Source organism: Lagopus leucura, unplaced genomic scaffold, assembly GCF_019238085.1.
Source record: "Lagopus leucura isolate 7727_CA_CO unplaced genomic scaffold, USGS_WTPT01 Super-Scaffold_100004, whole genome shotgun sequence".
Taxonomy (NCBI): Eukaryota; Metazoa; Chordata; class Aves; order Galliformes; family Phasianidae; genus Lagopus; species Lagopus leucura.
The window spans coordinates 65,118,382-65,138,722 of record NW_024962264.1 but is presented as its reverse complement, the minus strand read 5'-3'; the positions used below and the strand labels follow the sequence as shown (position 1 = coordinate 65,138,722).

The 20,341-nt window shown below is 47.9% G+C and overlaps 1 protein-coding gene across 1 annotated transcript; it reads right to left on the bottom strand.

Moving 5' to 3' along the window:
- Positions 1-8,266: 8,266 nt before the first annotated feature.
- On the bottom strand, positions 8,267-14,496 carry LOC122179889. The gene is made up of 4 exons (XM_042871120.1): positions 14,462-14,496; positions 12,701-12,845; positions 11,354-11,446; positions 8,267-8,647 (listed from the first exon to the last, which is right to left on the bottom strand). The coding sequence occupies exons 1-4, from the start codon at positions 14,467-14,469 to the stop codon at positions 8,267-8,269; spliced, it is 627 nt and encodes a 208-aa protein (XP_042727054.1). The 5' UTR covers positions 14,470-14,496.
- Positions 14,497-20,341: the final 5,845 nt, after the last annotated feature.

Genomic DNA, 20,341 nt, shown 5'->3' with positions numbered 1-20,341 from the left:
TTCCAAAAGACTAAATACTGCCTTTTCTTAAGACCTTCTGCTTTCCTGACCTCTACCTAGAAAGCTAAAAATGTGTCAGTGAAAGAAGATGACCTGATTCCAGTTCAAAGCCCATTCCCAAACTACTCTAAACTGCAGCAGAAATGGCACATTGATGTTTTTTCCTGCAAACACAGCATCGTGCCCATGGCTGGTTTGAGGAAGAACTGTATTTAAAGCCAAAGCACCAAAGCTAATAGCTGGTATTTCTCACACTGGCTGCACAGCTCCATTTGGAATACAAACCATTTGCTTCTTATTAAGCAACCAGAAAACAGATGCAAGAAACAGAAGTGATAAATGCCTACCATCTCTCACATGCTTGCTGGCTGGGTTTCAAGGCAGCACTGAGCAGGCACAAAGGCAGTGATAGAACCAAGAGTTTCATCGCCAGCATCTGGTTCAGGCACACATCCCACTGCACAGTGCCCTCAGTCACCTTCCTGCACACCTTAATGTCCTTGAAACGCCAAGGCCATTGGCTGGCAGTGTGGCCCCTGCTCCATGGACAGCACAAGGGCATTCCCTGCTGAGGTCCTCCTCCCAGCTTCATGGTCTTTTTGTAAGATGCCCAGGTTTCTTTGCACAGGACCCCATCCCCACGTGCCACATGGACCGATAGCTTATCACATTCCCCAGGTCCATCAGATGCTGCTCATCTGTTTTTCCTTTACTTCACCAATATTTATTTTTATTTTTGCAGGACCCAGCACTTGCTCTTGTTGAACTTCACACAGTTGGCCTCAGCCCCTCGATCCAGTCTATCCAGATCCCTTGGTAGGACCTCCCCTCAGGCAGATCAACACTTCCTCCCAGTTTGATGTCATCTGCAAAGTTGCTGAGGGTGCACTTAATCCCCCTGAGGAGGAGCACCACCTGAGATCAATGGCCAGCTGGATTTAACCCCACTCACCACCACTCCCCAGACCCAGACATGCTTGCACATTCCTTGGGTAAATGCAGAGCAATCTCATACTGCAAACTGAGATTGACAGTGCTAACGTTTAGCACAGCCAGGCTGGGAGACTCTCCAATGTTGATTAGATCAGAAGCTTTCTGATGTGACCATTTGCTCTGCAAACATACTAAATTAATTGGCTTATTATTAGCAACTTGGCCAGGAGCCTTGTCTCATCTGCTGGAATAGCCTGTAGAGAAATAAAATCTATTTATTTTTCCTATTGTTTTGGCATCCCATTCTACCACTGAGTAGCACATAACATCTGTCTGTCTGTCTGTCTGCTGGAAGCTGGATGTGGAAGAATTAAAACTGAGACAGCAAATATGATAGTGTGTTTCAATTAGACACTGTTAAAAAATAGAAGGAAATGATGCTTATAGGCTTGGTTTGATGTTAAACTGACTCCTGAGGAGGAAAGCATGGCTGGATGGCACCATTTTTCCCTGGGAGCATGGCAGTGCTTGTGTCTTCCAAAGGCCATATGATGAAAATTGGGAGGAGTGGCTGACAGTTGCTTTATTGCCAGCTATCAAGCCATCAGCTGCTTTGTCACAAACTTTTCTCTCTTCTTGTCCTTTCTGTCCGTCTCTTCTGAGCCCCATCGTTGGCAAAGTTACATTAAAGACATCCTGCTCCCAAAGCTCTGATTGGCATCCCCTAATGAACAAAAATAGTTTTGCTGAAATACATCGCTTCCTAAGTTGGGCTCTTGGCCTTTGCTTATAATTTCTGCTGGGTTGGTGGCTGAGCTGAGGAGGGACCTGGCTCTGTTCTTTTACAAATGACACATTATACCAAGCTGATCTCACTGCTGTGGCTCTGCCGTGTTCAGTTCACTTCTAACAGTCCTTACTGCACTAATGCCCAATCACTTTGAACGAGTTCTCCCATAAAGGACGTGTGGAGTAAGTTCAGAATTCAGTTTGTTCTTCCATGCTTGGAAACACAAAAGACAAAATTAAAAGAGGGAAATGCTACTCTGTGGTGATGATGGTGGATGGAGCATCCTTTTCCCAGAGCAGACATCCTCACTGTGCATCTTAAGGAAAAAAAGTATTGGACAGTGAAGTGGATGGGGCACAATTTGATACCCCAGTGCCACACTCACACACTCCATTAACAGGAGACAGCCTGCACAGCCAGGACCAAGTGGGTGTCTGGACACACATTCACCCCTAAAAGGAGAATTTCCCCTTCCACCCAGGAGATGGCACTAAGGCACTCACAGAACATCCTTCACTTCAGCCCTACTGAGAACTTATTTTCCCTGAAGTGATGCATGAACTGAGGAGAAAACCCCAAACTACATTCACTGCTACATTCCAGAGAACGGGATCAAGCCAGCCTCCATCTGGGAGCTTTCCCTGGTTTCAGACACAGGCCAGCACCAAATGCTTTGGAGGAATATTCCTAGTATCAATAGTATCAACCAGCAGTACTGGGGTGACACGCTTCTTGAAAATGCATCCTGATCTTCAGCAGCCACAGTCTGACTCATCTCTCACTTATTTCCCTCTGCTGTTCCGGTTTGTTGGTGGTGGTGGTTTTGGTTGGTTGGTTTTGATTTGTCTTTCCATTCGACTTCGTTGCTAGTACAAGGCCCCTCCACAGAAAGCAAGGTCTCTTGGGATGGAAAAACTAACATAGGAAAGAAAAAAAATGTGATACTGGGAAAACAAATAGCAGAATGCTCTGTGGCCAGAGCAGTGGCTCTGTGTTTTTCACCTGAGGTGTGATTTGATCTGCCTTAGTTCCCCAGCTGCCAGGAGAGAAGGAATAACCCACGGACTGAAAGTGCCACACATTAGTGGAGCCAATGTGAAGCTGAGGACCTTCCAAGGTGCCCCTGCTGGTTTACCATTCATTGCAGATAAGCACACAGTTAAGGACCCCATCAGTTTGCCTGACTGAACATCTTTGTTAGTACTCTGAAATCTTCATCGTCCAGTCTGGACATTTGTTTCCATCATGGTTGCCCATGTTGATTAGCAATTAGTAGTGTATTTTTCTTTTCCCAGGGGAGATGACTTGAAATTACCTTACATACATAATTCATCGCCACGCAGACCCTGTCTGCCTATCAGACTGTTGCTGTGGAGCAATGCCAGCATGCCTAAGGAGCCTGTCTCCAGCATGGGGAGTCAGGATAATGACGCTTTTTCATAAGGTAAACTTATCAGTGAGATCATTGGATTTGTTTTAACCAATAAAAAGTGCATGTCCCACTAAGAACATTGCTACTCTCATGGTCCCGTTCCCCAAGAATTCAAACAAATTCTGGAACTTATGTTGTCGAAAAGCATTACTTTTTTCCTATTTTTAAGGTAAAGGCCATTTCATTGTTTTTGCTTTCCAAATTCTACCCATTGTACACAGCTGCAGTGGGAATCTCTATGATATCCAATGCCATGCTGACTGGATCATTGACATCCCATGCCCAAGAATCCTTCTATTGCATGTCTAAGCAGAATCATAGAATCATTTAGATTGGAAAAGACCTCTAAGATCAAGTCCAACCATCAACACATCCCCACCATGCCCACTAACCATGTCCCTTGGTGCCACATTGACACAGTTCTTGGACACTCCCAAGGATGGTGATTCCACAACTTCCATGGGCAGCCTGTTCCAATGCATTATCACTTCTTCAGAGAACAAATTTTTCCTAATATCCAACCTGAACCTCCCCTGGCATAACCTAAGGCCATTATTTCTTGTTATCTGATGAGAGCAGGTGGCTTTCCTAATGGCAAAAATTGTCACTGGGATGTGGTGATGGAGTGAAACGCCAGTGGCATGCAAAGAAGCAGAAGAGCTGATTCCTTTGACAGTCAATTCCTTGGGGCAGCGACCAGTGTGCTGCTTTGTCTGTAGATGCCATCACCACCTGCTCCTGGTGTAGGTGTGTTTGATATTACTGTAAAAGAGGTTATTGGTTGTCATCGTTATCTTTCCATATTTTGTCTGTATCCGTCCAAAGTATCTTTCTTATCCTTGAGTACCATAAACAAGCCCAAATAAACAAAAAATAAAGTACCAAATAAACATGAAAAGCAGCATGTTTGAGATGCTGAGGAAGGTTTCTACACTGTTCTAGGACAGTTTTGGTGCCCACTCAAAAGATCCCAAAGCAGAGCTGGGTGGGATCAGGGCCACCAGCCATTCCCAGAACCTTCCATGCATCTGCAGCCCTGCAATGCCACCTTCAGGCTGGTAGCAGCCTCACTCCTTCCACTAATCCTAGATATCACCCTAAACCCCAAAAACACACAGCAAAATCAATGCTGGCTGCTCTCAGTAACATTCAAAAGGCTTTTAAGGCAGTAAATGAACACAGAATTTTTTTTAATAAGTACACAAACTTAACTTTGATGAGTGCTTTTAGTTCTGCACTGTCCAAAAAACCCTTTTTATTTCTGACAACAAGGAAAGCTCAGGTTTCTTCATGAAATATGTGTGTAAAAACGTTTCTGCTGGACACTTTAAAAATACTTGGTAACGGTGGGTTTGGAATAGAGGTTTCCAGGCTTCCAGGATCTCTGGTGGAAAATCTCCCTCAGCTTGGAGAACAGGGAGCTGCGATCACAAAACAGCATGGGTAACGCATCCTCACATCAATCAGAACAACAATGTAGGTCTCCTGGCTCAAGCCTGCTGAAAGCAGGGCCAGCTCAATGAGGCTGCTCAGGCTTTGGCTCTTCACCTCATGAATGTGCCCCTGTAATCCCTCTGCCTCAACCTCTGCAATCCTACTGACTCCCCAGCACAGCGTCACCCAGCACAGACACGGGTAATGCTGCCACTTACCGTGCAGCAGCACTCACTGGGCTGCGTCTGGTGAAACCTCACTCTGGGAAGGCAGCCCTTGGGGCTTCAAGGCAGAGCCAAGCTCTGCAGTGTGGCCTTGAGATGCCCAGTTCAGCTTCTGCAAGTAAATGCTGTAGTTGTCCTTGTACTCAGACACCCAGTGGTTCCTGCGGTGAACATGGAGAAGGTAATGAGGATTGAGTACTGTCACAGGGACCAGTCACCCACCTAGGTCAACCATTGCACCAGCTCCATCTGCAGCCCACACCTATATCTGAGATCATGAATCAAAATCAGGACTTCAGTGTACATCTGCAATATATATATGCTAGGGGGAGGTGAGGGGATGAGGCAGCGGGGAGGAATTACCTTTCCAGGTGAGAAATCAGAGCTCAGGAGCAGTTTATGCCTGTTTGTTCATAGTGTGCAGATGAGTCACCTCACAAACAGCTCCTGCCCTGTCTGATCCAAGAGCTTCCTTTCCCAGGAGAAGCCCAGGCACCGAAATGCTGAGATGTGCCCTCCTGTGCCCATCCCACAGGGACCTCAGTTCCTACTTCCTGAGGGGAATTGTCAATGGTTGCCCCAGGAAAAGCTTCCCAGATCACACCAACCCCACTATAAAACTTCTCAAGAAAAGGTTGAGCCTTGTGAAAGGCCGTGGCCCTAAGGGAATTCATTTGAACACATTGCATAATGTAGACGTGGAGAAATACACTTGAGAAACACCTTCCAACCCCAACCAGCTCCAAAACCACGCTTTTCTAGTCTGACCCTGTCCCCACTCCCAACCCATTCCCCCAGCCCAGCTTTCCCTTACTGGTGGAAGCGTTCATCTTCAGTGAAAATGTGAGATAGATTCTTATTTGCTACACAGCTTCCAGTGCAGGCTGCAGGCTGGTGCTGGAAGTCGGTGCTGTAGGTACTTCTGCAGTCATGGTCACAGCACTCTAGTGAAGGAGAGTACAAATAATCAAGAGGTCACAGTGGATTGGGATCTGAGCACCTGATCTGGCTGAAGATGCCCCTGTTCGCTGCAGGAGAGTTGGACTTGATGGCCTTTCAAAGTCCCTCCCAACTCAAACGATTCTATAATTCTATTCTGGGGAGGTCTCTATCCCCTGCATCCTGCAGTCCAACCATTCCCCCTCCTCCTGAGCTCCTTCAGCACTTCATGCTCTTAGCACTCCCATTGGAGCTACCATGACCATGAGTTAACCAAGGGAAAATGCAAGTGATTCCTTGGTAGGGATGGAGATATTTTAGCACTCATTTCCTATGGCCTCTTAAGTATGATGGAAGTCACACAAGGTGTCTTGTCCCCTGTGGACATTGACTGGTGTGCTGCAATGTATTTTCTCCTGCTGTCTACATTTTCCTCTTTTATCATGCCAGAGCAACACATCTTTGCCTTACTTCATCAGAAGTAAAACAAGGATGAGTTCCTTTGCAGAAAAACAAAAAATACTCCACAGCCCATCTTGTGCAACGTTACTACAAGAGGATGCATGGACACCGATGTGTGGCTGAACTGGGTGTTCATGCAGGGCTCTTTCCTCATTTCCTTTTGTGTCTTTGGTGCATGGAAATAAGTGCACGAGTGACCCCAAATAAAACCAGTGACTTTGTGGTAAAAACATGCTCCCTGTCTGCAGGCTGTAGATCTGCTGCCAGAAGCTGCTCTTAGTGCAGAAACCACAGAAATCTGGAGATGGGACAGCAGCTCAGCCCCACGCCAGGGGGGATGCATGCAGGGAGGGCAGCCCCCAGGTGAGGATCATCACATCTGCTCTGCTTTTGTCCCCCAAAAATCCTTGCAGGAGCTGGCTTGAAGGGCTGTCATGTGCTCTCCTTCACGTGTGTCCCTCTGACCAAATGGACCTGCCTACAGAAAACGTTCTGTCAGCGCTCACAGCAAAGCAGTGAGAATGCACACATACATACCCACCAACTTCAGCTGCACCACCTGGAGTGGCCCATACGAAAATGGGGATGGAAGAGATGTTATTTACGATGCTCCAACCTTTTCTGGATGAAAATTATTTTCCCTGCCCTACTTCTTCCCACCAACAGGTGGATGGCTGTGGGGATCCTGCAGGCATTTCCCACTGTATTTACTTCACCTCCTTCATTCACTTCCTGCATTAAATTCAAGAAGCCCAAGGTCAGGCTGAAGTCATCTGCCACAGCCTCCACCCACTGACCTTCCACCAAAACCGACGAGGACAGGGCCACATTCTTGTTTTGCTGAGCCTCATCTCGCAGGGCCTGGCCTGTCTCCAGCATGAAGTGCTGGTAGGTACCCCAGGTGGGATCCAACTTCTGCCTATACAGCAACATCCCTGAGAAATGAGAGAAGACAACAGTGCATTAGATAGAAAAATCTATCAATTACCCAAATCCTGCCCTCAGGTGGGAGCAAGCAAATAACAACGGCAACTTGGAGCCTCAGCTGGTATAAATCAAGGGAAGACTCATCCCCTTCAGCAGAGCTTTGCTGAGTTGCATCAATTTGGAATTGATTTGGTTCACAAAGCCAATGGGGGAAAGATTTATGGTGATGTGAAGTGAGTGGAAGGAGCCATGCTGTCTCCATGGCACTCCGGAGTGCTAAAAGGAGCTGAGACCCTTTGCAGGTAATTGTATGAGAGACTTTGCAAGAAATACAGCACTGCTGGACTATAGAGGGGTAGAGCAAGAAGGAAAAAGCCCACAGTAGTTGTGTTACTAGCACAATACAGTGTAAGATGGGCTCAGCAAGGAGATGCTTGAAGCCTTCACTTGTTAAGAGACATCTTTAAATGGTTATCTGTCCAAATGGAGACATGTCCATCTGAGCTACTTATCCCAGCTCTCCTTCTAGTGCATGGAGAAAGGGAAGTCCTGCCAGGATTCACTCTATTTCATGCTCTGTCCTTGCAGATATTCAAAGACAAGCCGGATGGGGCTCTGAGCACCTGCTGGAGCTGTATTTGTCCCTCTTCTTTGCAGGGGAGATGGACCAGATGACCTTTAAGGGTCCCTCCCAGCTCAATTCTATGATTCTAGGATCTTCATGGCAGCATTTAGGCTACAATAACTATCTGTGGCTTTTCTCCCCATTGACCATGAGGAGAGTTGAGAGCTCCAAACAGACATCCTATGGTGCAAGATGGGAATTCGGAGAGGACATCCTACCCATATCCCCCTGCTTGGTGCTGGAGAATGGCTGAGCAGTGCTGCCCTCCTCCCTTCTACCTTGGAACTTAGAGGAAGCTCTCCAGTGCTCTTTGAAGATCAAGCACGGATGGTGAGCACTGATTTTGTTTTTCTGATGTGCTAGCAAGGATTTGTATTAGCATTTTAACCCACACAAGCAGGCCATGAGCCTGCTACCCTGCTAAGCCAATCTGCAGCCCATTGGTGCCCAGCCAGCCTGGGGCAGGGGGACTTGGGATAGCACAGCCCAGCAGACAGCTGTCAGATGCTGGATCTGCCTGGCACCAGCTGAGTGGGATTACCTGTTGCTCCTGGGCCACCAACAGCAGCTTGAAGGTGCTGGGAAGAAGACAGTTCCTTTTCCAGCCCACTGAAAGCCTGTGGCTTCTCTGGTCTGTCCGCCTGGGTTGCTGTCAGTTCAGTGGTGAGGTACTGCTTTGGTGCATGGCTTTCTGCAAGGGGGAGGTCTGAACTGAAGTGCTTTCTCTGCTCTTCATGAGCCTGCTGCAGCACACTGGGACTGAGGTCAATGCCTTCTTGCTTCTCACTTTGTGTGACATCTCTCCCTTCCCCGAGAGCTTTGTCATAGTATGGCATTGCCTGTGGCTCTTGGGGCACGGCAAACTCCTTGGCTCTGAGCTTCTGCAGAAAGAAGTCATGTGTGAGTAGAGACGTGGTGAGGAGGACAATTACTAAAGCATCACTAAACACTGCTACCTGCCCACAGGGACACCGCAGCCACAAAGAAGCCACACAAGTATCATTAAATAATGCACAGAATATTAAGGCTGCCTCTTTCTTAGAATTATGCAATGGCTTAAGTTGGAAGGGACCTTAAAGATCATCTGCTTCCAACCCCCCTGCCGTAGGCTGGTTACCACCCCCCAGACCAGGCTGCCCAGGGCCCCATCCAACCTGGCACTGAATGCCTCCAAGGACAGCTCCTCTGGGCAGCCTGTGCCAGACCCTCCACCCTCTGAGTAAAGAATTCCTTCCTAACATCTAACCTAAATTTCCCCTCTTTTTGTTTAAAGCCATTCCCCTTTGTCCTGTCACTATTAGATCATATAAATAGTCGCTCCCCTCCTGCTTATAAGCTCCCTACAAGTACAGGGAGGTCTCTCTGAAGCCTTCTCCAGGCTGAACAAGCCCAACTCTCTCAATCTTTCTTCATAGGAGAGGTGCTCCAGCCCTTAGATGGTCTTCATGTCTTCTTCTTTCTGTCTTCTTATGGCTTGCTGGGCACTGAGACCACCTGCAACAGGACAGCACAAAGCCCAGATCTCTCTGGTTGTGGCCTCAATCCACAGCTGATTTCATGTTGGGATTTTCTGGCTGGTCACTCTTGCCCACTTTTTTTTCCATCTTCCTCTGTCTTTCCATCTTTCCTTGTCTTTCCATGGTGGATGAGCACATCCCTAGGCAATGAGCAGAGCAGGAGGATGGAAGAGGCAATGACCTGACTGCAGGGTGCCAGCTCCTCAACCATTAGCAATGATAACACAACCCATGAAGCAGGGAAGGAAGGCTGCTGATCTTTCCAGCAGAAGGGACAGATCCGTACAAGGATTCATGGCAGGGGAAGGCTGAGGTGGCAGCTGGCACAGCTGCTCAGGGAATCTGCCAGCTTCAGCATCTTTCCAGCTGCATGCTACAGCTCTGTGTGGAGCCAACTGATCCTTGCTAAAGGCTCAGCCAAAGAAACTTCTGCTCTGCCAGGACCATGTTTTGTCTATCAGCTATCTGTGACTTCTTGCTTTGGACCTCAACAAGTTTCCCTTTGTCCTTTGGCCTCATAAATCCTTGCTGTCACTCAGTCCAAGGTGACTTCCTCACCATGCCTAGATCAGGGCAAGGGGAGACTGCTGATCTATGGGGACCACCTGTATTTGGGAGTTTCCTCCCACAAGGATGGCAAGAGCTCCTCATGAGGCATCGCTGGAGGGACAAGAGCCTCTGGAGACCTATGGTGGGGGTGACAGAGCAGATGGTGCTTTCTGTCTTAACCCAAGGATGTCTTCAGCTTCCAGCAGGACATCACCCCACATTTCACACAGAAAATCCCCCAGGTGGTTTTATCCACTTAACAAAAGCAAAAGCAAAACTTGGGCTTCCCAAGGACCTCATTGGCGCTTGGCCCAGTGGAACAGCTTTCCTTGCAAGTTAATAGAGGGTCAATGAAGAGTCAATGGGAGATGCAACCCAATGAAAGCAGTCACATCTCAGTTGTTTCCTCCCTCCAACTCCACGAGGACTTCCACATAATACATACAGCCTTCCAAAGTTGTCAAGAAAAATAGTAATAATAAAAGAAGTTGAGGTGCGTGGATTGGGCACCACGACCGCTTCTCACCATGCCGCAGCAGGCAGGGGTTAACCCTGCCCTCCTGGAGGCCACCTGAGGCTTGGGCTTTCCGGGAAGCACTCGCCAGCCCAGCAGAGCCCCACTAATGAAGGCTGCTGGCAGCAGGAGTGCTCCCAAGGGCAGGAGGAGGGGAGCTGGCAGCCGGGAAACAGGGGAGGAAAGGAGAGGGCCAAGGACGGCAGTGCAGCCAGAGCCTGACGTGCAGGATGAGAGCCACCACCACCCTCCTGCACAGACAGCCCCAGCGGGCACCTTCACACAATGATTCCTCTGTTGTTGCCCACTCTCCCTCCCCAGCCCAAATGCTTTTTTTTCCCTCTCTCTCTTGAGCGAATGAGCCCAAAGTGCTTTAGCAAGCGAACATGCCCCCCACCACTTCTCGGCAGTGGCCCGGTGCAAACCACAGCTGTCCCCACTGGGCTGCCACAAGCAATTAGGGCAGGGCAGGCGGAGCGCGGCAAATCAGATTAAATAGCTCAGGGGGTCACTTGCACCGCCAGGGGATTAGAAAGAAAACAACGTAAGCTTCCCCGCAGAAGCCTTCGCAGGCCCGTGTCGGGGCACGGAGACATCTCCATCCCTAATGCAATCCCCCTTCTAAAGGCAGCACTGGGATGGATCTGATCCTGATCACTCCATCGGCCCCACAGGAAGCAATAGGAGTCCAAGGCTTAGGTGCGGTTCAGCATGCAGCCGTTAATGCCCTGGCTTAATGAGTGTAATTAGCACAGCCCGCCCAAATGCGTTCACTGGAGGGCACAAGGGGGATTTCCCACAGAAGGGATGGGGACAGAGGCCTTGGGTATTTGGGGACGATGGAACTGCTGGTGGGTCACAGCAGTAGGGACAAAAGTGAACCAAAGGGACTCACACATCTGCACGCACCCAATCTCAGGCCCGCCCAGTCCCTGGCTGTCCCATAGCCAAGAGCTGGGAGCTGGCACCAAAGGGCATGGAGAAAAGCAAGGAAGTGCCCACAGTACCTTCACGTCCTCCTCAGTGGGTGGTTTGTTTTCCTCATGCCATTTGTACTCCTTCTTGTACATGCTCCTGTACATACCCAGCGACACAGGCGGCTGAAAGGAGAGGAAGCAAACAAAAGGGTACTGCTATGGCTTGGTCACCTTCTGTCACCTAGAGGTGGTGACAGAAACACAGAATCATAGAATCATTGAAATTGGTAAAGACCTCCAAGATCATCTAGCCCAACCACCAGCCCAACCCTACCATGCCCACTAACCCACGTCCCTCACTGCCACATCTCTGCAGTTCTTGAACACCTCCAGGGATGGTGACTTCGCCACCTCCCTGGCAGCTGTGCCAATGCATTACCTCTTCTTCAGAGAAGATATTTTTCCTTATATCCAACCTGAACCTCCCCTGCCTACTTATGCTTAGAGGAGGACAAACTGCTCTCCTGAATGCAATCTGTGTCTCTTGGGATCAGTCCAACAGGGGAAGCCCTCGCTTAGTTAAACCTCAAGAAGGGTGACCAGGAAGGTCCAAGATCTTTTGGCAAGAACCTTTCAGGTTCTTCTAGTCCCAGGAAGACCACCATAGTGCCTTTCTCAAACCTCCCTGGACGGCTCAGGGCACAAGTATAGAGATGCTCAATGCACAAGCATAAAGCTGCTAATATACTTTCATCACTGCTGAGGTCCAGTGTCACACAGGTTACACCTGTGTGACATCTCACATCCATCTCACATTTCAGTACTTCTTGTGTGCTCCTCACATCTTTAAAGTCAAGCACTGGCAAATGTCAATATATATTTTGTAAAGCAACTGGAGAAATTATGGAGGAAAATTCCACCAAGGGATATTAAGGCTGCAACACCAGCCTGGAGACCAAAAACAAATGCAGTGTAAACTTCTAGGGACGTGCAGAGGACTTTAGGGAGGAAGCACTATGTGCTCATCCTGTTTCCCGTGCTCTCCCCTTGGCATCTGCCACAGCTCACTGCTGGAGACAGGAAAGCGGGTGAGATGAGCCTTCAGGCTCACTTTGGTGCTTTGGACAAAGTTGAAATACTTAAAGCACCTACTGAGATAAAAGGAACCAATAACTGTGCCAGCACACAGCATCTTAAGAAGGTTCCTTGTGCCTTGCCAGCAGTGTCATTCATTATGTGCAAGAACATATTCTATATCCTCATTACTCTATTCCAGCATTTCACTCATTTCTCCCTCCGGGCTTCCCAGACGAGTGGCTGCCTTTGGCCAGGACCCAGAAGCCTGTTGTCACCAGCTCCTCTTATCTTCCCAACCTGGCAGACTGCAATTCCATTACTCAAACTCCAGGGAGGGAGGGAACCCCTTTTGTTTTTCACCTTCGAATGCACTGGTTTCCTCATTGCATCCTCTGTGGTGAACCAGGAACCTGGACCAGAAGTCATTCCGTCAACAGCTGGCATACCAGATCTTCTCCTCCCCACTGCCCCAAGAGGCAAGGGATCTAGAGATTTGGTGTGGGTCCTGGAAGGAAAAAGGGGATTCAGATGTGGCTGTAGGACCCCTGTGTACCCCAAACCAGTGTTTGGAGTATGACTGACATCATACAATCTCAGCGATGCAAAGTGTGCACATCCAGCAACGAGCACCTATGGAGCCAGACAGCTCAGGAGATGAAGCTTGGCAGGACCCAGCAGAGACGAGATGACAGCACCTCACCACCAGCTGCCAAAAAGGAGAGAGGTGAACCTCCGTGTCCCTTCCCAGGACAGGAGAAGCGCCTTGGTATGTGCACGGTGGGATATGTTTGGTGGCAGCAGGGTTTCCATGGAGAAGGGAAACCTCCTGCGCCTTGTGAGACACCTGCAATCTAGAACACTGGAGGCCTTGGTGGGAGGGGACCTTACCCCATGATGTGTGGGATGAGGGCTTCTTGGGGAGAAGCCACCTCAAGGCAAACACGGGGAGCTGCTACCTGCTCCTTCAGCTAAAGCTGGGAACACGGGAGAGGGGCAAAGCCCCTTTCTGAGCCCTTGAGGGGGGGCAGTCTTCTGTCCCATATCCACAAAGCAGTAATTACTCTTTCATAAACATCAAGCATTAACTACCTTTGGATCCATCTCAGCCAAGACTAATTTCAACTCATTTTAGATGTCTACAAAGAGGATGTCTCCCTCTGAGCTGAACCTTCCTGGCCTCCTGGCTCATTTAGCCTGATTCATGTGACCAGTGGAGACACATATTTTGGGAAGAAATAAACTGCTTTCTCGGAAAGCATAGGTTTGGTCAGCTGAATCTCATCCAAGAGTCCAATTTCTGTAGCCACATTTGAGCCTGGATATCAGAGCAGAAAGGAGATTCTCCTGCACTGCAGTTAATGCAGATAGTGGTAAATGCCAGTGATGATGCATGAGTCAGAAAGACAACATCTCGGCTCCAGGATCCTGGTCTGACTTTACTGAAAAGCAGTGAAAAGCAGTTTCTTCGGAAGGATGTGGAGAGGGCCCTGGCCTATGGGAGCTGATTTCTGAAGGGTTTCTGATTCCCCACACTGGGACAGAAAATCCCTTTTTGCTCTGCACTCATAGCACACTGGATACAGAGCAAAGCAGTCATGGAGCTGGTTTCACAGGCACCATTGGAATGAGCTGAATTCCAGAGCTGTTACTATTTTCACCCCGTTATGCATCAGTGCATAACCGGAGCCCAAGGATGCCAATGCCAGAGCCACATGTTGCTGGCACCTCAGCACGGAGCCAGGCAGAAGGAGAAGCCCTTCATCCCTGTTGTATTTTATGCAAATGAATATCAGGATAAACAAGAAAAACAAGGAAAGAAATTATTTCTAGAAATGTGAAACTCTCGTGTTCTCCTGTGCTTATATTAAAGGGATTACACTCCATTTCCTTCTTAATACAGCTAATGCTCTATGGGAAGCCCTCAGGCCAGGGATTAAAGCACTTATTCAATTAATTAGGAACAAACTTCTGCCTTAAAGTCAAACACAAAAATATCAGTAAGCTCTCAAGAGTGTCTTCCTTCCAGAGAAGGGAGAAAGAATCCTTTTCCTGATGTAAATGAAACCAATCTGCACTCTAAAATAATCGAGACTTACATACGTTGAGGAAACTCACTCTTACCTCAGCATCCTGCACAGCACCACAGCACAGGAGGGACTGTCCCATCACCTTTAACTCAGCAGACAAACTCCCATACAGAGAGAACAGAATCAGATCCAGAGACTAATATAAATGAGATACAGTTTCAGGGTATAATACTGGTGCTAGCTCCAAGCTGCAGGCACACCAGTGCTTGGCTACATTTGGTGTCATTAGTGAAATCCTGGCCATGCTAAACTTAAAAAAACCCAAAATGCTTATTCAGTAGGATCCGAATTTTACCTAAGGTGTCTGATTCATTACTGAGATAGGAAACAATTTCCAAAACCTGGCTCCAAATTCTAATCTTCCTTGATGATGGCTCGATCCTTCCGTCTTCTCGCAGGCGCAGTTCACATGAAATTAAAAGGCACATTGCCAGCATAGGTCATGCAGGAGCAGCCCACTATTGCTTCCCATTTCTTCTTCCCTGATACCAAATGGTGGAGCTGATAATTACCAACAGGATCCCAATTAGAAGTGGGTGGGAACCTAATACCCAGCTCTCATCTTCCCCTGCTCTGAGTGAGCATATGTGCTAATTCAGATACGAAGAAAAAGTCAACAAACCATATGCCTTTCTTTTCTTTAGTGTTTTTATGCACTTAGCAACTTCTTTCATAACTTCCTTACAGGCGCCTATGCACTGTAATGCCATTACCTCTCCCATGATACCAAATGCCTGAAATGTTTCCCACGACTCTCGTTACAAAGGAACTGGCAGAAGGATGCTCACACATCACATCCCTCCCTGGCATCCCCACGCACACTGCTCAGCGCACAAGAAGGGGTCAGAAAGAGTGCTAATGCATTGGCACAGGCTGCCAGGGAGGTGGTGGAGTCATCATTCCTGGAGGTGTTCAGGAACTGTGGAGATGCGGCACTGAGGGACATGATTAGAGGGCATGGTAGGTTGGGCTGATGATGGGGCTAGATGATCTCGGAGGTCTTTTCTAACCTTAATGATTCTATGATTTTATGATTCTGTGAATGGGCTGCTTGGCTGGCAGCTGTTTGGCCAGGCAGCTCTCGCTGTGCATTTTCCTCCCCATCTTTTCCCAGCTGAACACTTTCCAAATGTTTTTGAAAGCACCCCTACTCTTGGAGCAGTCCATTGAGAAGGCTTCATTGTACCCCACATGACTGTACCTAACATGCTGGTTCCATAGCAGGCTGCCCATCACAAAGGAAGAAGCTAATACTGATATCAGTGTTGCTTTATAAACACCTGCAGAAGAAATCTTATCTAATAAGATAATTGGCAATACTCCAGAGAGGTGAGATTTCCAGGGCCAGGGGCATAAATCAGGCACCTGAATGGAAGTGCCCCTGTTTCTTCAGGCATTGATCACCTCAAACAACCAGAAAAGTTTCCAGAGGATGTTGGTGCTTTTGACCCCTTCACATCATGCTTTGTGAGTGGGCATAATGAAACCACAGCAAGGCCAATGTGCCAGCTGGGACCAGATTGTCAAAGGCAAATGGTATGTTTTAACAGCATCTGGAGTGAGTTTTCCAGAGACCAAGTGTGTGACAGCAGAGTTCAGGCCCTGACGAGTTTAAATTACAGTCAGTGACCTCAGTGATAAAATAAAGCAATGAGATTTGTGTACCTGATCAGTACAGCTCCTTCTTGGCACACTGCTGGACATTTTCCTGTGCTCAGAGGTAGCTACATACCTCTACAAAGTCAGTCTCATAGCCTCAGTGAGACCCTGGTAGCACAAAGAGAGATTTCACTTCACTTTGGCCCTATCTTCCTCTACCTGCTGTCTTTTTCCACTCCTGAGATGGCAACACTGCTATCTAAGCCTGCATGGCTCTTGTGCGGGGTGCTGGCAAGGTTTGGGTCAACCATCTCAGTTATTATGAATTAACTGCAAGAAAACATGGCCAAGGAGGACATACCTCCTGTCAGCCCAGCTCTTGACAGGTGCTCTTTGGGCTGGCAATAAGATCCATTGCCCCTGTGAGGTTGTTGAAAGAGGGAAGTGCTCGGCAAGCAGGACCCCCATCGTGTGAAAGAGGCAGGGTGTAATCTGCACATCTCCCTTCCCGTTATCACCACCAGGAGATAAAGTGCAAAGGGGAGACTCTTCTTCAAGGGACGAGTGCTGACAGCCCATTCTGTCAGCACGAGGTCAGTCATCCATTTGGGTCTAAAAACATGAACTCTTGTCACAGTGCAGCACGTCCAGCATGACAGGGTTCCCCATAGAGTTTATTTCATGCTTTTCTCCAATTTTCTGCATATTTTGGTGCAGGCATTTATGGCACCAAGTGAAGCAATCAGTGCCCTTCCACCTGCAGCCACACTTGGGCACCTGTAGCTCTCTTCCAGCCACCTAAATCACATCCCTGAAAGTCTCCTTGCAGCTGGTGAACTCAGTGGTCATGTCCCAAGTCTTCAGGCACTTCTGCTGTAGCTTCCTAAAAACAATCCACTGTTTGCTCACACTCTTTCCCCCAACAAGCATCCATCAGCAGAGGACTGCTAAAATCTCATCACTGCCTATGTGTGAGTATTCTGTGTGCCACGATACAAATCAATGCATATTTATGCACCTGTGGGAGGTAAATACATACATGTATTGTTGGAGAACCTAACTCTGCTCACTAATGCTGCTGTTTAAATAGCCCTTTAACCACATCACTTTTCTCCTCGTTAGGTTTAAGTCACTGGGGGTGGAAAAGCCCTTCCAGAATGGTTTTCACTCACTCACTCAGTCCAAAGTAAACATGCCTCTGGGACCATTATATGTATCAGATATCCAAGGCTTTGTTAAGAGCTTGCCTGTTAGTAAATTCTGCTACCCTTTCTCCTTGGAAGGAGAAGGTTGAAATTGGAGTTAGGCTAAAGGAGCAGGGCAGAACAGCCTCGTATGTTACAGAATAGCAGGCCAAATCAGAGCAGAGCTTTGCAAACAAGCCAAGTCTCAGAGAGGCTCCTGATCTAACTCAACAATATTGGCTTGGCTTGTGCCCGCCACCTGCATCACATGTGCCACAGATCTGCTGATCAAGAGTCTGGTGTTTTCACCAGCAATCAGTAGAGCCACCATGGAGAGCTGAGAGCATTGAAAAGCAAACATGAGCCCTTTTCATCAGTCAGTACAAGGGGGCTGTGCATTTGTGGTGTGTCATGGAAAATCCTCAGCACATATGCCTCCATGTCAAGGAGCTTCATAGAATCATAGAATCATTGAGATTGGAAAAGTCCCCTACGATCATCTAGTCCAACTGTCCACCTACCACCAATACTGCCCACTAAACCATGTCTTTAAGTACTATATCTCCATGCTTCTTGAAAACCTACAGGGATGGTGACTCCACCACCTCCCTGGGCAGCCTGTTCCAATGCATTACCCCTCTTTTGGAGAAGAAGTTTTTACTGATATCCAACCTCAGCCTCCCTTGGTGCAACCTGAAGATATTCCCTCTCTTTCTATCAGCTAGATTGTAGCTGTCCGGGCTTTTGTGAGTCCCACGTTGATACACAATCACACCTTAAATGTTTGGCAGGATCACAATCAGTCAAAATCGAGAGCTCACCCAAAAGCAAGTGCAGTGAAGAGGAGCCTCTGCACTGACTGAACCAAGGTCTGGATTGAGTCCACATCCAGGTCTCTTTCCCACTGCATCCATTAGCTGACCCAAACTTGTCAGGGAGAATAAAGCAACCACCTGCTTCCACTGACAGGAGAAGTAAAATGAGATCAAACGTTAGCAGAGGGAGAGAATTTAAGCAATGCGAGAGGTGGCTGCATGTCATTTCAGAAGTCACCTTTTGTCTTTGATCTGTGCTTAGGAAGTGGGCACCTCCTGGATCAGATGGACATTAGAGAAGCGTGCCACCAAACTCACCTCACCTTGAAGTCTCAAGTGTTTGCTTTCCTCAGGGATCCCCCTCCTACTTCCGCCCCTGTGTAAATCATCTGCCCAGAAATTTCCTTCAGAGGAGCCAATTAATGCATATGGGGAGTCATGGCTTCTGTCCTCCTCTAATTCCAAGACTGCTCACAGCCATGAAGCTCTTTTATAAGTGCACTGTGCATGCACAGGTAGGTCCTCCAGAGATCAGACAGAGTTATTATAGAAGCTGTTAGGCTAACAGAAAACCCTGAAGTGCTTACCCTCCAAACACACCAGACAGATAAAGGACTTTGTCTTGAAGGATTTTAAAGACAAAGCACTCACAGACAAAGCAAATCTGTGGATAAATCCCGCTTTGCTCAATGCTCCCTCCTGCTCTTAGCATCTCTTTGGAGCACTGCCTGCTTATTGCTAACAAAGCACTTGTTTCAGCAGCACACACTGGGAAAAGAAAACATAATGCAGTTTTAATGTGGCAAGCACATGCAGCTACCCTCTAAAAGCAGAGATTTATAGCAGGTGTGCATTCAAATAATTGCACACTCTGGGCATTCAATAGCCACATTACTGCAGCGAGCTCAGTTTGTTGATACCTTTAGTGTATTTAACAAGAGGCAAAATCACGAGGAAGTGAGAGCCTGCTCTCAGGTTACCCATAAATTGGTTAAGGCTGCAGAGAGGATTATGAGCCCAGAGCCATCCTAAGTACCGAGATGTCATTACGGCGAAATCAAAGGTAACTGTGGGGCTTGGCAGGTAACTGTCAACAGTGACGGGAAAGAGCCGGCCCGGGAAGGAGCTCCACACCAGGATGAAATCCAGCCACCTCTATTTTCATTTCAGGTGAGGGGTCAAGCAGAAAAGCTATCCCCAGCGGCCTTTATTTACAGTTTTCAGGGGAGCGGCTGATGAAGCGTTTAGAGGAAGAAGGATGAAGTTGCTCATCCCTCGCTCCCAGGGACCAGCGCGATGACAGACAGAAGATGCTGTAATGGCATGAGAGCTGGGAAGGTGCCTCCTGGGAATGAAATGCAGGCAGTGCCCCTACTGAGTGATTAACAAAATTCCCAGCCGCTTGAACAGGGCCAAAAGGTTTTCCCATCAGGACATTTACTTTCTGCAGCATAGGAGCATATGCCCAGGAGTGACAACACCAACACCCCATAAGCAGATTTCAAGGCATTTCTTCAGTCTGAGTTTTTTCTTTTGTATTTCTTCTCTCCATCCTCTCTAGGCAAACAACATGAATTTCTAGAAACCCATGACACACTCATGTGTTTCCTCATGGATAAACAGACAATTTGCCATCACCCCCTGCGAGTTTCTTTGGCATTTCTCTGGATTTCCTATTGATGGGAACAGAAGCAATGAATATCATGTTGTCAAGTCACAATCACAGAATCATAGATTTGGAAGAAACCTTTAGAGGTCACCTGGTCAAACTCCCCTGCAATGAGCAGGGATACCTACAGCTCCATCAGGTGCTCAGAGCCCCGTCCAGCCTGACCTTGATTGTCTCCAGGGATGGGCACCCACCACCTCTCTGGCAACCTGTGCCAATGTTTCACTACACTTATCATAAAAAAAAACTTTTTTCTCACATCCAGTCTAAATCTCCTCTCCTTTAGTCTGAAATCACTTCCTTTTGTCCTATCACAACAGCTACATCTATGGTAGAAAAACCATCAGAGGGCTGATCTTCATCCTTGAGCTCACATCCCAGAAAACTGGTCCCATGAAAACTGCCCACTGCAAAGCTCGTAGCCTGTGTGCTGTGCCAGGGAATGGGAGAGCACTGCTAACCCCAGAATAAGGGTGATGGCACTGCACATTTGTCTTTTTCCAAGGCACAGCCCTGGCCCCTCTGTGCACCACGGACTGAAGCAACACCAGAGCTGAGTGCTTGTTGCCATGCCCAGGAACATCCATACAAGGAAAAAGAAAAAGGAAAAGGAAAAGGAAAAGGAAAAGGAAAAGGAAAAGGAAAAG